A 14,447-nucleotide genomic window follows, 5' to 3' on the forward strand; every position below is an offset into this window, starting at 1 on the left:
TACCTATATACAGATCTCCTGTTTATAAAGTCATCTGTGATCACTGTATTGCCTGTACACTGACACTATATACAGAGCTCCTGTGTATAATGGCACTGATGGTAATATTAATGTTATTAGTATTGTGGGTTTTATTCATGATCATTTCTTGTAGTAGTCGTCACTGTGTAGTAGTAATATGTGGTCTTGTCATGGTTTGGTGGTATTTGTCTCTTGTATGTGGTATTATTTGGTAGTCTGGTCATAGTGTTGTGGTATTTCTCCCTTGTATGTGGTAATATTTGTTTACTATGTGGTTTAATTATGGTGTGGCGGAATTACTCTCTTGTATGTGGTTGTGTTTGATCACTATGTATTGGTAATATGTTATCTGGTCATGGTGTGGTGGTATTTCTCTCTTGTATGTGATTGTATTCGGTCACTATGTGGTTGTAATATGTTGTCTGGTCATGGTGTGGCAGTATTTATCCCTTGTATGTGGTTGTATTTGGTTACTATGTGGTGGTAATATGTTGTCTGGTCATGGTGTGGCGGTATTTCTCTCTTGTATGTGGTTGTATTCGGTCACTATGTGGTGGTAATATGTTGTCTGGCCATGGTCTGGCGGTATTTTCCCGTTGTATGTGGTTGTATTTTGTTACTATGTGGTGGTAATATGTGGTCTGGTCATGATGTGGCGGTATTTCCCCCTTGTATGTGGTATTATTGGTCTTGGTATAGTGGATTGTGTTGTGTCTGGAGGTCACTTTTTCTCTATCAATATGGGGAAAATTCTTTATTTCCAATAGTGTCAATATTTGAATGTTTAACCCCTCGCTGTCCTGTGACTATTGCACTGCAGCAAATATGCACTTACAGAGGTTCTCCAGTGAAAATAAGTAATCTCCTTTACTAAGGCCACGTGCGCACAGTATTTGGTGAGTTTTTTACTAGTATTTGAAGCCAAAATCAGGAATTGTAAAATGAGAGAAAAAGTATAATAGAAAGACGGGCACCGCTTCTGCATTTTTCACTCACTACTGATTTTGGCTACAAATACTGATGTAAGATACTGACCAAATACTGACAATGTGAACGTGGCCTAAGCATGTGATAACTTATTCATCAGTGGGGTCTGATTGCTGGGACCCGTACTGATCGGCAAAATGTGCAACTTCTATCCCCCATTACACTGGAGCTCATGTCCAACCCGACCCCTGATCCATTCATTCCCTCAGTGGCTGTGAGCGCTGTGCTTGGTTTTATCTGACCGCCCCATTTGGATGAATGGAGCTGCGGTCACACATCCCACCTGCCGCCGCTGCATTGTATAATTGGGGATATAAGTGATTATATCAGGGATTAAAGTTCCTCATTCTTCCGATCGGTGCGGTTTCCACTGGTCTGGTTCCACTGATCAATAAGTTATCACCTTCCGAACCTGTGGATCCTGTGGATCGGTGATAACTTGTCACCAAAGATCCCCCTTACTGCAAACTACTGTAATTGTACATTAGTTATTGTGTGTGTGCACAGGAGATGTGCAGGAGCCACCTGTGCCTTACAGTCAGCGCTCCACAATAATGGGGATAGTGGCTAATAGATATTTGCATGTAGCTGTAGGGTGGGACCCTAGAGTTATTTCCCCTGGTGGGCCCCAGACACCCCAGTCTGACCCTGGACTTCTAACATGGTGATTTTATGAATTAGATGAGTACAATGCCAGAAAATCTCACATTGCACTCGGACCAGTGTTAAGCCTGCTTTACACGTATCAATTTCTCGTGCAATCGCATTTGCGATCGCACCCGCCCCCATCGTTTGTGCAATATGGGCAATTTGTTGCCCGTGTCGCACAAAGTCGTAAACCCCTGTCACACGTACTTACCTTCCATACGACCTCGCTGTGGGTGGCGAACATCCTCTTCCTGAAGGGGGGGGACGTTCGGCGTCACAGCGACATCACACAGCGGCCGGCCAATAGTAGCGGAGGGGCATAAACATCCCGCCCACCTCCTTCCTTCCGCATTTCCGGCGGCACGCAGGTAAGCTGCAGTTCATCGTTCCAGGGGTGTCACACGGTGCGATGTGTGCGGCCCCGGGAACGATGAACAACCGGCGCGCAGAAGGACGTGCGATTTTTAGAAAATGAGCGATGTGTCAACGAGCAACGATAAGGTGAGAATTTTTGCTCGTTAACAGACGCTCGTAGCTGTCACACGCTACGATATGTCAAACGGCGCCGGATGTGCATCACTTACGATGTGACCCCCGACGACGTATCATCGTAGCGTGTAAAGTCCGCTTAAGTCAATGAGGCAGATCAGTTGGTCAGCTTTTTTCTCATCGACATTACTGAGTCTCCGGCGCGGCTGTAACTGCTTTCAGGTCGCTCATTTTTCTTCCGGGGCCACTTATTATCGTTAATCCATATACATTGCTTTCCCTGCACACCGGCAGTCCTGATGTCTGTGATTGGTTGCAGTCAAATGCACCCCCAGCCTGTGTGACAGTGTTGTACTGCGGGTCACTATAGATTGGAGTAAAAATAAATTAATTAAAAAAAAAACTATGATATCCAGCACAGATAAAGCATATGGCTACAGGCTGCAGCCTCCAACCGTGCACTTATCTTGGCTGTGAATCAAACTAAGAGGAACGAATGTGACTTTTTTTAAAAATGATTTAAATAATTTTAAGAAATGGCTTGCGGTCCCCCTCAAATTTGATATCCAGCCATGATAAAGCCTGACAGCTGGGGAAAACCATGCTTATTGGGCTCCCCAGCCTATAAAAAGCAGCCTGCAGCTGCCCAGGATTGTCACATCCATTAGATGTGGCAGTCGTGGAACTTTACCCGACTCTTCTCAATTGCCCTGGTGGGGTGGCAATCGGGGTAATAAGGGGCTAATAACAGCTCACAGCTGCCAGTAAGCCCTAGATTAGTAATGGGGAGGGTCTATGAGACTTCCTCCATAACTAATCTGTAAGTGAAAAGAAATAAATTGAAGCAAAGAAAAAATACTTTATTTGAAATAAAATACAAAAAAAACCTTCTTTCACTATTTTATTGACCCCCAAAACACCCAGGTCCGACGTAATCCACATAAGATCCCATGACGATTCCAGCTCACTGAAGTCAAAGTGAGCGACCATAGAACATGACCGCTCACTGTGCACTTCAAGCAGAGAATGCCTGAGCCATGTGATGACTGGTGACATCGCTAAGGCTATTTTTGGTCACAGTTGGAGGTTCCCACAGTCCTCCACCTGTGATAGCAGGTAACCTGATCTCAAGTGACCTCAGTAAACTCAAGTTCACAGACCTGCATCTCCTGGCAGAAAATTTGCAAAAAAACAAACATTTTTTTCTATCAGGAAATACAAATTTGGTGCTGAAATCTGGTGCAGACATTTCAGCACCAAATTTGCACATCGTGGCAAAAAAACTGCATTGAAACAGTGTCAAAATATTTTTTTTGCATTTTGGACCAAGACATGAAAATTTGGTGATTAATTTTTTTACACCATATTCGTGCACCCAATCTACACCTCATGGCAAAAGAAACACATCAAAACCATTTGCAGTATGATGCGGCAGTGATGTGTTTTTTTTCCAGAAGGTATGGATTGGGTGCTGAAATTAGGTGTAAACATTTCAGCACCAAATCTACATGTCTTGGCAAAAAAACCTCGGTTTTCTGCCAGGAGATGCAGGACTCACCTGAGGTGAGGTCACTGAGTTTATTGAGGTTAGGTTACCTGCAATCACAGGTAGAGGACCGTGGGAATCTTCAGCTCTGACCGCAACTAACCTGAGTGACGTGCTTATCATGCTGCTCATTCTCTGCCTGAAGTTACAGCGGGCAGTCATGTTCTATGGCCGCTTGCTGTGACGTCAGATGTAGCATAGCTGGAATCATCACAAGACCTTGTGTGGATTACATTAGACCTGGGTGTTTTCGGGATTAATAAAGGGGTGAAAGAGAGGTTTTTTTGTATTTTATTTCAAATAAAGGATTTTTTCACTGTTTGTGTTTATTTCCTTTTATTTACAAATTAGTCATGGGGGGTCTCATAGACACCTCCCATTACTAATCTAGGGCTTAGTGGCAGCTGTGAGCTGTTGCCACCATACCAGAACAATTGGGAAGAGCCAGGAAAAGTGCCGGAACTGTTGCATCTAATGGATGCAGTAATTCCAGGCGGCTGCAGGATTCTATTTTTAGGCTGGATGGGGCTAATAAGCATGGGTCTCCCCAGCCTGAAAATACTAGCATCCAGATGTTGGGCTTTATCATGGCTGGGTATCAAAATTGGGGGGACTGCACGCCGTTTTTAAAATTATTTAATTAAGTAAAAAAAAAGGTGCATGTGGTGCCTTTTATTTTGATACACAGCCAAGATAAGCGCACAGATGGGGGCTGCAGGCCGGTAGCCATTTGCTTTATCTGTGCTGGTATCATAATATGGGGGGACTCAATGCCAATTGCACTATTTATTTATTTTTACTCCACTGTGATTGCAAGCAGCCAGATGCTGTCACACAGGCTTGGGGCGCATCTGACTGCAACTAATCACAGACGCCAGGACTGTTGGTGGGCGGGGAAAGCAGTGAAAATGCATTCGTGATAATGAACGGCCTCAAAGTGGAATGAGCTGCCGCGGGAGCAGTTACAGCTGCGGCGGAGACTCGGTAAGTATGAAGCGCTTGCTCGAATTCTTCTATTCCTTCTAGCACCATTTTTACGAGCCGAGTTCTGATCCCCATAGAGTTATATAGGGATCTACATCTGACCAGATATCTAGGATCAACTCCAGGCTGGAACCGGATTTTTTTTGTTAATCCGGTTAGATCCGTCGGTTTCTGTTATCTGCGAGTCAGTCCATCACTACTCCCAATACAAATGCTTTTAAACTATGGAATATCCATAAGTCCTTCCATTATCGAAGGAAAACTGTGTTGAGAAGTAAGCAAAAAAGAATAAATGCTGGTATCTAGAAATCTATTCACATGATCCAAGGATTAGAATCTATCAACAAGCAGATGTTCTCATTTGCCAACATCATTACTAAAAAAAGAGCAACTACTCTTACGCAAACTATTACTACATAAATGCACCCAGACAATCAAGAAAATTAAAATGTATTACTTCTTGCAGGACAATGTGCAGGGCTCACTTCTACTGAAAAAATGAAAGAAAAAAAAAATCAGATTGAGAATCCCTTCAATTTCCACCCATTCTCAAAAAAGAAGTTCTATTCCCTATGTGCATTGCTAATGCATTCAGACAATTACCCTCACTTTTACATTGTAAAGAATTTCAAGAAACGATACTATCTACACAGTATTGCTACCAAGATGGCCTCACACACTTAGCCACACTTGGCCTACAATTGTATCTTATCATATTGTTGGATAGGCAACTAAGGCAATCATTGTACCAAAATAGAAAAATATTTTAGTGGTTGCTCCTCAGAACATCAAAATGCTAACCTGCCATAAAGGTTCTCCCTCTAAACCTTACTTTAAGAGGACATTTCATCTGTTTGAATTTGTTAAGGCTATGTGCGCACATTGCGTTTTTTCCTGCGTTTTGACTGCATTTAAAACTGCAGCGTGTCATTGTCAAAATGCATGTGTTGTGCTTCCCCAGCAAAGTCTATGAGAAATCAGCAAATTCCATGCGCACGTTGCTTTTTTAAACGCAGCGTTTTGGATGCCAAATATTTGACAAAATCGATGCGTTTAAAAAATCAGCACATTAAAAATGGTATCAAGGCCGGTGGGACTCACATATGATGGCTGACTACTGCTGGAGCTTGATGAGAGACAACCCAGAAGCTGTACATCATAGATCAGCCAAGAAAAGAAAGTTCAAATAACTGCCATTTGCCATTCATCTGTGTGCAATATATATGTGTTTTTATATTTTATAGTTTAATTCTGTAAGTATATTTCATTTGCTGTACATAAACTTTGTAATCTTTGTTATTCCTTTATTAAAAATATACAGAATGTAGTATCTAAAATCATGTGCTTTTATCATAAAATATTTGATATGAGTAATTTTCATCAAAAATTGAAAATATCTCGAAATCCTGATGTGATAGACAAAAACAGAGTTCATATTCATAATCAGCAGGCAAAATTTACTTCAAATGTTTTAAAACCTTTTGCCAGAAAAATTGCGTTGACCGGTGTTTCTTTCCAAGGAAAGAAAAAGGATGGATGACATAATTTTCTACTATGGATTCCTGGGAAATAATAAGACTGGTTAGAATAACGTGCCTCCTGTAATGCCTGTAGCCCTCCTACCACAATTTTAAAGTATGTCATTCGGGTCCCCATACACCTATATGGGGAATGGCGTCCAGCCAGATATCCGTGATTAATTCCAGGCCTGAACTGGGTTTTTTTAATGATCCAGTTGGACCCGCTGATTCCAAATATCTGCAGATTCGCCCATCACTACAGAGAAGGCTTCAAAATGCGATTTTTCGCTGCCCAAGCCGCTTCAGCAGATTTTGAGGTTTATTCTGGAAGTACATGAGGACGTGATGATGTACAGTGGTACCTCGCTTAACGAGTAACCCACTTAACGAGAATTTCGCTTAACAAGCAGAGCTTTCTGTAAATTTGAAACCCGGTTTACGAGAAAGCTTTGCTGTACGAGCGAAATCCTCACCTCACACACTTCCGGTTCCGTCCATCCACCGTGCACTGACCCGCACTTGCAGTTCGCACAAACACACACACGCACGCACAAACACACACGCACGCACATACACACACACAAACACACACGCACGCACGCACGCACACACACACACACACACACACGCACACACACACACACGCACGCACACAAACACACACGCACGCACACACATACAGTATTATGCTCACCTTACCTTCCGTTCCACCGCTGGGCTCATGGTTCTTGTAGTTCCCGGGTACATCACGGTGAACTACAAGTACCATGTGGCCGGCGGTGGAACAGAAGGTAAGGTGAGCATATAATATCTGTACCTTCCGTTTCATTGCCGGCCTCCTGGGTCCTGTAGTGCGCCGCACCGCTCCGCTCCACTCCAGGCATCTGCATCCATAGCAACGAAGCAGGAACTTCCTGGTTCCTGTCACCGCTTGTCAAAGGCAGCGCGCTGGCCAATCAGAGGCAAGCGGTTCTGCCTTTGACGTCAGCGCTCTGACAGGAAGTTCCTCCCTCGTCGTTATGGTTATCTGATACACGGCCCGCACCGGAGAACAGCAAGTCCCAGGAGACCGGCGATGGAACGGAAGGTAAGGTGAGCATATAATATGTGCGTGCGTGCTTGTGTGTTTGTGTGTGTTTGTGTGAGTTTGTGCATGCTTGTACGTGTTTGTTTGTGTTTGTGCATGTGTGGAATGATAGAATAGGGGACCAGGATGGGACATTTAACTAGTTGTGGAACGAATTGTCAGCATTGCAATGATTTCCTATGGGAAATCTTGCTTTGCTGAACGAGTAACTTGATTAACAAGCACACTCCCAGAACAGATTGTTCTCATTAAGCAAGGTACCACTGTATTCCTGAACTAGCAGCACCCACTCCTAATTAATTGGCTGGTTATTCAGGCAGAGGAGGGTGCAGCCAATTCAGAAATACAGAGGTGATCAACTGTCTTATCTTTTAAATGGCTATATAGTATTATTAATGGCTTCTGGAGGGAGTAACGCTTCTGACAGGTTCATTTTAATAACATACGGTTCAAATCCCTAGGATTTGTGACAAAATTTAGTTCTTAAAAAGCTTATTTTCCATAACTGCAGTTAATTGAATTTAAAAGATAAATATAGCCACACAGAGTCATATCTTTAATACAGACCTTGTCCTGGGTGAGCCTGTTTTTGTTGTTCAGGACAAATACTGCCTTGTCTACAGCCACCAGGCCCACGTATGCTCCTTTATCTCCAGTCAAACGAAGTTCTACCTTATCTTGAGGTCTGTAAAAAATTCTAGATGTTTTAGGTGCTTGTATTTTCAGCTGTGAAGACAGAAACAGGATACAGATTATTTATTTTCTATCAATTAATTGACCAGGAGTGATGAATCTTCTTATCAGAGTGTGACAAATCTTGGAATCATTTTTCTTAGAAATTCTCTCAAGCACCAAGGTATTAACCCCTTTACCCCCAGGTAATTTTCCGTTTTTGTTTCTTTTTGCTCCTCTTTTTCCGTAACTTTTTTATTTTTCCGTCAATCTTGCCATATGAGGGCTTGTTTTTTGCAGAACAAGTTGTACTTTTAAATGAAACCATAGGTTTTGCCATGTAGTGAACTGTAAAACGACCAAAAAATACCAAGTGCAGAAAAATTACAAAAAAGTGCAATTGCATGATGGTTTTTAGGATATTTTATTCACAGTGTTCACTATACGGTAAAACTGATGTGTCGGTGTGATACCTCAGGTCCGTATACGTTTGTAGACACAAAATAGGTATAGGTTTACTTGTGTCTAAGGAGTTAAAAAATTCAGAAGTTTGTACAAAAAAAGTGGCGCAATTTTTGCGCCATTTTCCACAACCCGTAGCGTTTTTATTTTTTGGGATATGGGGCTCAGTGATGGCTTTTATTGCTTCTTGAGCTGACGTTTTTAATGGTACCATTTTTGTGCAGATGCTGCATTTTGATCGCCTGTTGTTGCATTTTGCGCAAAATTTCTGATGACCAAAAAATGTAATTTTGGCATTTGGAATTGGATTTTTTTTGCCGCTACAACGTTTACCGATCAGATTAATTGATTTTATATTTTGATAGATCAGGCATTTCTGAACTCGGTGATATCAAATGTGTGTATATTTTTTAGTTTTATAGTCTTTTATTTTCAATGAGGCGAATGGGGTGATTTGAACTTTTAGGTTTTTTTTGTTTTTTTTAAATTTTTTTAAAACTTTTTCTTTATTTTTTTACTTTACTAGTTCCCTTAGGGGACTATAAGAATCAGCAGTCTGATCGCGTATTCATTTCACCTAATCATAGCTGCACAGCTCAGCTCAGCAGAAATCCTCGTATTCTGTGACAGCCAGCGCTCTCCTGGCTGTAACAGGAAGTGAGTCATGATAGTGACAGGAGTCATCACATAACCCTATGCGACTATGGCAACCATTGGCTCCCCATGATCACGTCACATGGCCTCCGATGGCAGTGGGTAAGGCCATTTAAATTGTGATGTCACATTTTGACAGCCCGATTTAAGGGGTTAACAGATGTGGGTGGATTAAGGATTCATCTGCACCTGCCAGGCACACATGTCTGCTGTATAAATCAGCAGACATGTGCGAGGATCACCACCGGCTCAATGAAGCAGACGGGGGTGATCACCCATTCATGATTTAAGATGTACCATTATGTCCTCGGTTGTGAAGGGGTTTAAAGGTAATCTGTTAGCAGATTTTTGCTACTTAATCTAGGAGCAGCATAATGTGGGGCAGTGAGCCTGATTCCAGATATGTGTCACTTATTAGGCAGTGTGCTGTAATATCAATACACTGTTTTATGAGCAAATTATCACTACCACATTAGGTTGGGTGCAAGCCAAGCCAGATAATCTGCGTAACCCCTCCCACACCAATGATTGCAGCTTTTTGCCTATGTGCAGTGTACACATGAAGCTATTAATCAGGGGTGTGTGTTAAGGAGGGCCATTGGATCAAATACTTAATTAACCTTGAGATATAGGGGGTTGTGGTAAATCCCCAATGAAACTTATTATTTCACCTTACATAGTTAGTTCAGATATATCATCGTGTGACACACAGTTAAGATGGCCGCCATTTCCTGTTCTCCACACCCTGTCTTGGTATGCAAGGACTGTCCAGATGGGAGATGAGGCCCAACCCACTGATGACCTCATGGACCAATCCACTGACCGGCCCATGGATCAGCTCACGAATTAACCCATTGACCAACCCACTGACTAATAGACACATCCACCTTAACATTTTGGCTTCCCAATGTGGGGTCACCAGAGGAGACACCCTAAACCCTGAGGATCGATGACTGGAATGGCACGACGAGCAGGACACCCCAAGACAGGAGTCGGAACACCTCTCAAGGAAAACAAGTCTGCAGATTTTTTATAATCTGTAGCCTTTTCCTGTGTCTCTCAGGTTGTGCTGCACTGATTGCCTGATCGTGTCTGGCCTTCGTGGTATTTGTAGACAGCAGAAGGGTTTCTTTGCTGTTGGCTATATTGATTGCGGAAGAACCGTCACGTGTACAGTTGTCCGCTGTCTGTTATGTATTGTGTCAAGGGGAGATTGACTGGTAGTTAAGAGAGCAAGTGGGTTTTCGAGCAGTGTCTGGAGACGTAAAGTATATTGTCTGTCACATGGTTCACAATGGTTGCCTGTGATACAATTTGTGGTTCTGGTGGAAGTGCCTAGCCCAAGTAGAGACTGGGTGCAGAGCCAAGTGCCTAGCCCAGGTAGAGACTGGGTGCAGAGCCAAGTGCCTAGCCCAGGTAGAGACTGGGTGCAGAGCCATTTGCCTAGACCAGGTATAGACTTGGTGCAGAGCCAGGTACAGAGTCCAGGTAGAGGTTGTGTTTTTCTGAGGTCTAGAATGAAGCACAGGACGTAAATCTGACCTAATTAAAGTGTTTGTGGAGTCTAGAATGAGGCACAGTACGTAAATATGTCTCATTTGACATGTTTTCTTGGATGTAATTCGGCTGGCATAGACACCTTGTAGCCAGGGGTGACACTGAAGGTGTTTTTATGAGGTGTTTTTGTGAATTACGGTATGCAAAAATCTGGCAAGGACCATGTGGCAGGACAAGAACGGATCAGAAGTGTGTGCTGCAAAGTTAAAAAGTCTCCTTAGTATCCAGGTTGTGAGTCATCTCCCCTGTGTTTTTTGTTTGTCAGATAATGTGAAGAAATTGATTGCAAAAGAATATTAGGAGTTCAGTTAAAATGGCTGACAAAGCATGTGTTGTGTTCAAATCCAAAATGGTGGCCAAAGCACATGGTATGTCCAAATCTAAAATGGCTGACAAAGTATGGTGTATGTATATTTAAAATGGCTGTCAAAAGCATGTTGTGTTCAAATCCAAAATGGCTGGCAAAAGCATGGTATATGAACAAAGAGCACTTGGGGGAATGTAAGACAGAAAGTGAGTGGGAGATGTGTGAAGTCAACAGAAAACCATATGCTGTGTGTATGTTTGAACAATAGACTGGATGTACTAGTACATACTTAGAAAGAAATAAAAATGGTTTTTTATCTCTAAATGGACCAGGACCATGGATTTTTTTATATATATATATATATATATATATATATATATATATATATATATATATATTAGTACAGGCCACAGAATTAATTGTTCAAATTGTAGTTTGACCAGATGTGAGGTCAGCACTGAGCACCTGATTCTGACATAACCCCCAACAGCTGTATTTATAAATATATATATACAGTTAGGTCCAGAAATATTTGGACAGTGACACAATTTTCGCGAGTTGGGCTCTGCATGCCACCACATTGGATTTGAAATGAAATCTCTACAACAGAATTCAAGTGCAGATTGTAACGTTTAATTTGAAGGTTTGAACAAAAATATCTGATAGAAATTGTAGGAATTGTACACATTTCTTTACAAACACTCCACATTTTAGGAGGTGAAAAGTAATTGGACAAATAAACCAAACCCCAAAAAAAATTTTTAGTTTCAATATTTTGTTGCGAATCCTTTGGAGGCAATCACTGCCTTAAGTCTGAAACCCATGGACATCACCAAACGCTGGGTTTCCTCCTTCTTAATGCTTTTCCAGGCCTTTACAGCCGCAGCCTTCAGGTCTTGCTTGTTTGTGGGTCTTTCCGTCTTAAGTCTGGATTTGAGCAAGTGAAATGCATGCTCAATTGGGTTAAGATCTGGTGATTGACTTGGCCATTGCAGAATGTTCCACTTTTTTGCACTCATGAACTCCTGGGTAGCTTTGGCTGTATGCTTGGGGTCATTGTCCATCTGTACTATGAAGCGCCGTCCGATGAACTTTGCGGCATTTTGCTGAATCTGGGCTGAAAGTATATCCCGGTACACTTCAGAATTCATCCGGCTACTCTTGTCTGCTGTTATGTCATCAATAAACACAAGTGACCCAGTGCCATTGAAAGCCATGCATGCCCATGCCATCACGTTGCCTCCACCATGTTTTACAGAGGATGTGGTGTGCCTTGGATCATGTGCCGTTCCCTTTCTTCTCCAAACTTTTTTCTTCCCATCATTCTGGTACAGGTTGATCTTTGTCTCATCTGTCCATAGAATACTTTTCCAGAACTGAGCTGGCTTCATGAGGTGTTTTTCAGCAAATTTAACTCTGGCCTGTCTATTTTTGGAATTGATGAATGGTTTGCATCTAGATGTGAACCCTTTGTATTTACTTTCATGGAGTCTTCTCTTTACTGTTGACTTAGAGACAGATACACCTACTTCACTGAGAGTGTTCTGGACTTCAGTTGATGTTGTGAACGGGTTCTTCTTCACCAAAGAAAGTATGTGGCGATCATCCACCACTGTTGTCATCCGTGGATGCCCAGGCCTTTTTGAGTTCCCAAGCTCACCAGTCAATTCCTTTTTTCTCAGAATGTACCCGACTGTTGATTTTGCTACTCGAAGCATGTCTGCTATCTCTCTGATGGATTTTTTCTTTTTTTTCAGCCTCAGGATGTTCTGCTTCACCTCAATTGAGAGTTCCTTAGACCGCATGTTGTCTGGTCACAGCAACAGCTTCCAAATGCAAAACCACACACCTGTAATCAACCCCAGACCTTTTAACTACTTCATTGATTACAGGTTAACGAGGGAGACGCCTTCAGAGTTAATTGCAGCCCTTAGAGTCCCTTGTCCAATTACTTTTGGTCCCTTGAAAAAGAGGAGGCTATGCATTACAGAGCTATGATTCCTAAACCCTTTCTCCGATTTGGATGTGAAAACTCTCATATTGCAGCTGGGAGTGTGCACTTTCAGCCCATATTATATATATAATTGTATTTCTGAACATGTTTTTGTAAACAGCTAAAATAACAAAACTTGTGTCACTGTCCAAATATTTCTGGACCTAACTGTATATATATATATATATATATATATATATATATATATATATATACAGTATGTGTGTGTGTGTGTGTGTGTGTGTGTGTATATACAGTGCCTACAAGTAGTATTCAACCCCCTGCAGATTTAGCAGGTTTGATAAGATGCAAATAAGTTAGAACCTGCAAACTTCAAGCAAGAGCAGGATTTATTAACAGATGCATAAATCTTACAAACCAACAAGTTATGTTGCTCAGTTAAATTTTAATAAATTTTCAACATAAAAGTGTGGGTCAATTATTATTCAGCACCTTGATTTTTTCCCTCTTGAACCAGGCCTTGGTTTTCTTGGCTGTGTGCTTTGGGTCATTGTCTTGTTGGAAGATGAAATGACGACCCATCTTAAGATCCTTGATGGAGGAGCGGAGGTTCTTGGCCAAAATCTCCAGGTAGGTCGTGCTATCCATCTTCCCATGGATGCGGATCAGATGGCCAGGCCCCTTGGCTGAGAAACAGCCCCACAGCATGATGCTGCCACAACCATGCTTGACTGTAGGGATGGTATTCTTGGGGTCGTATGCAGTGCTATCCAGTCTCCAAACGTCACGTGTGTGGTTGGCACCAAAGATCTCTATCTTGGTCTCATCAGACCAGAGAACCTTGAACCAGTCTGTCTCAGAGTCCTCCAAGTGATCATGAGCAAACTGTAGACGAGCCTTGACATGACGCTTTGAAAGTAAAGGTACCTTACGGGCTCGTCTGGAATGGAGACCATTGCGGTGGAGTACGTTACTTATGGTATTGACTGAAAGCAATGTCCCCACTGCCATGAGATCTTCCCGGAGCTCCTTCCTTGTTGTCCTTGGGTTAGCCTTGACTCTTCAGACAAGCCTGGCCTTGGCACGGGTGGAAACTTTCAAAGGCTGTCCAGGCCGAGGAAGGCTAACAGTAGTTCCAAAAGCCTTCCACTTCCGGATGATTCTCCCAACAGTGGAGACAGGTAGGCCCAACTCCCCAACTCCTTGGAAAGGGTTTTGTACCCCTTGCCAGCCTTGTGACCCTCCACGATCTTGTCTCTGATGGCCTTGGAATGCTCCTTTGTCTTTCCCATGTTGACCAAGTATGAGTGCTGTTCACAAGTTTGGGGAGGGTCTTAATTAGTCAGAAAAGGCTGGAAAAAGAGATAATTAATCCAAACATGTGAAGCTCATTGTTCTTTGTGCCTGAAATACTTCTTAATACTTTAGGGGAACCAAACAGAATTCTGGTGGTTTGAGGGGTTGAATAATAAATGACCCTCTGAATAAACTTTTCACAATTTAAAAAAAAAAAAAAAAAAAAAAAAAGAAATAACATTCTTTTTTGCTGCAGTGCATTT

At 42.3% G+C, this 14,447-nt stretch overlaps 1 protein-coding gene across 1 annotated transcript in view; it reads right to left on the reverse strand.

Annotated features, from left to right (window-relative positions):
• The window catches only part of LOC142291993 (venom factor-like), a 353,454-nt gene that overhangs the window by 215,381 nt on the left and 123,626 nt on the right, over positions 1 to 14,447 (reverse strand). The window contains exon 14 of the mRNA XM_075337006.1: positions 7,850 to 8,008. Coding sequence (XP_075193121.1) covers positions 7,850 to 8,008 — 159 coding nt within the window. The remainder of the gene's footprint in view (positions 1 to 7,849; positions 8,009 to 14,447) is intronic.

This window comes from Anomaloglossus baeobatrachus, chromosome 1 (assembly GCF_048569485.1).
Source record: "Anomaloglossus baeobatrachus isolate aAnoBae1 chromosome 1, aAnoBae1.hap1, whole genome shotgun sequence".
Lineage (NCBI taxonomy): Eukaryota > Metazoa > Chordata > Amphibia > Anura > Aromobatidae > Anomaloglossus > Anomaloglossus baeobatrachus.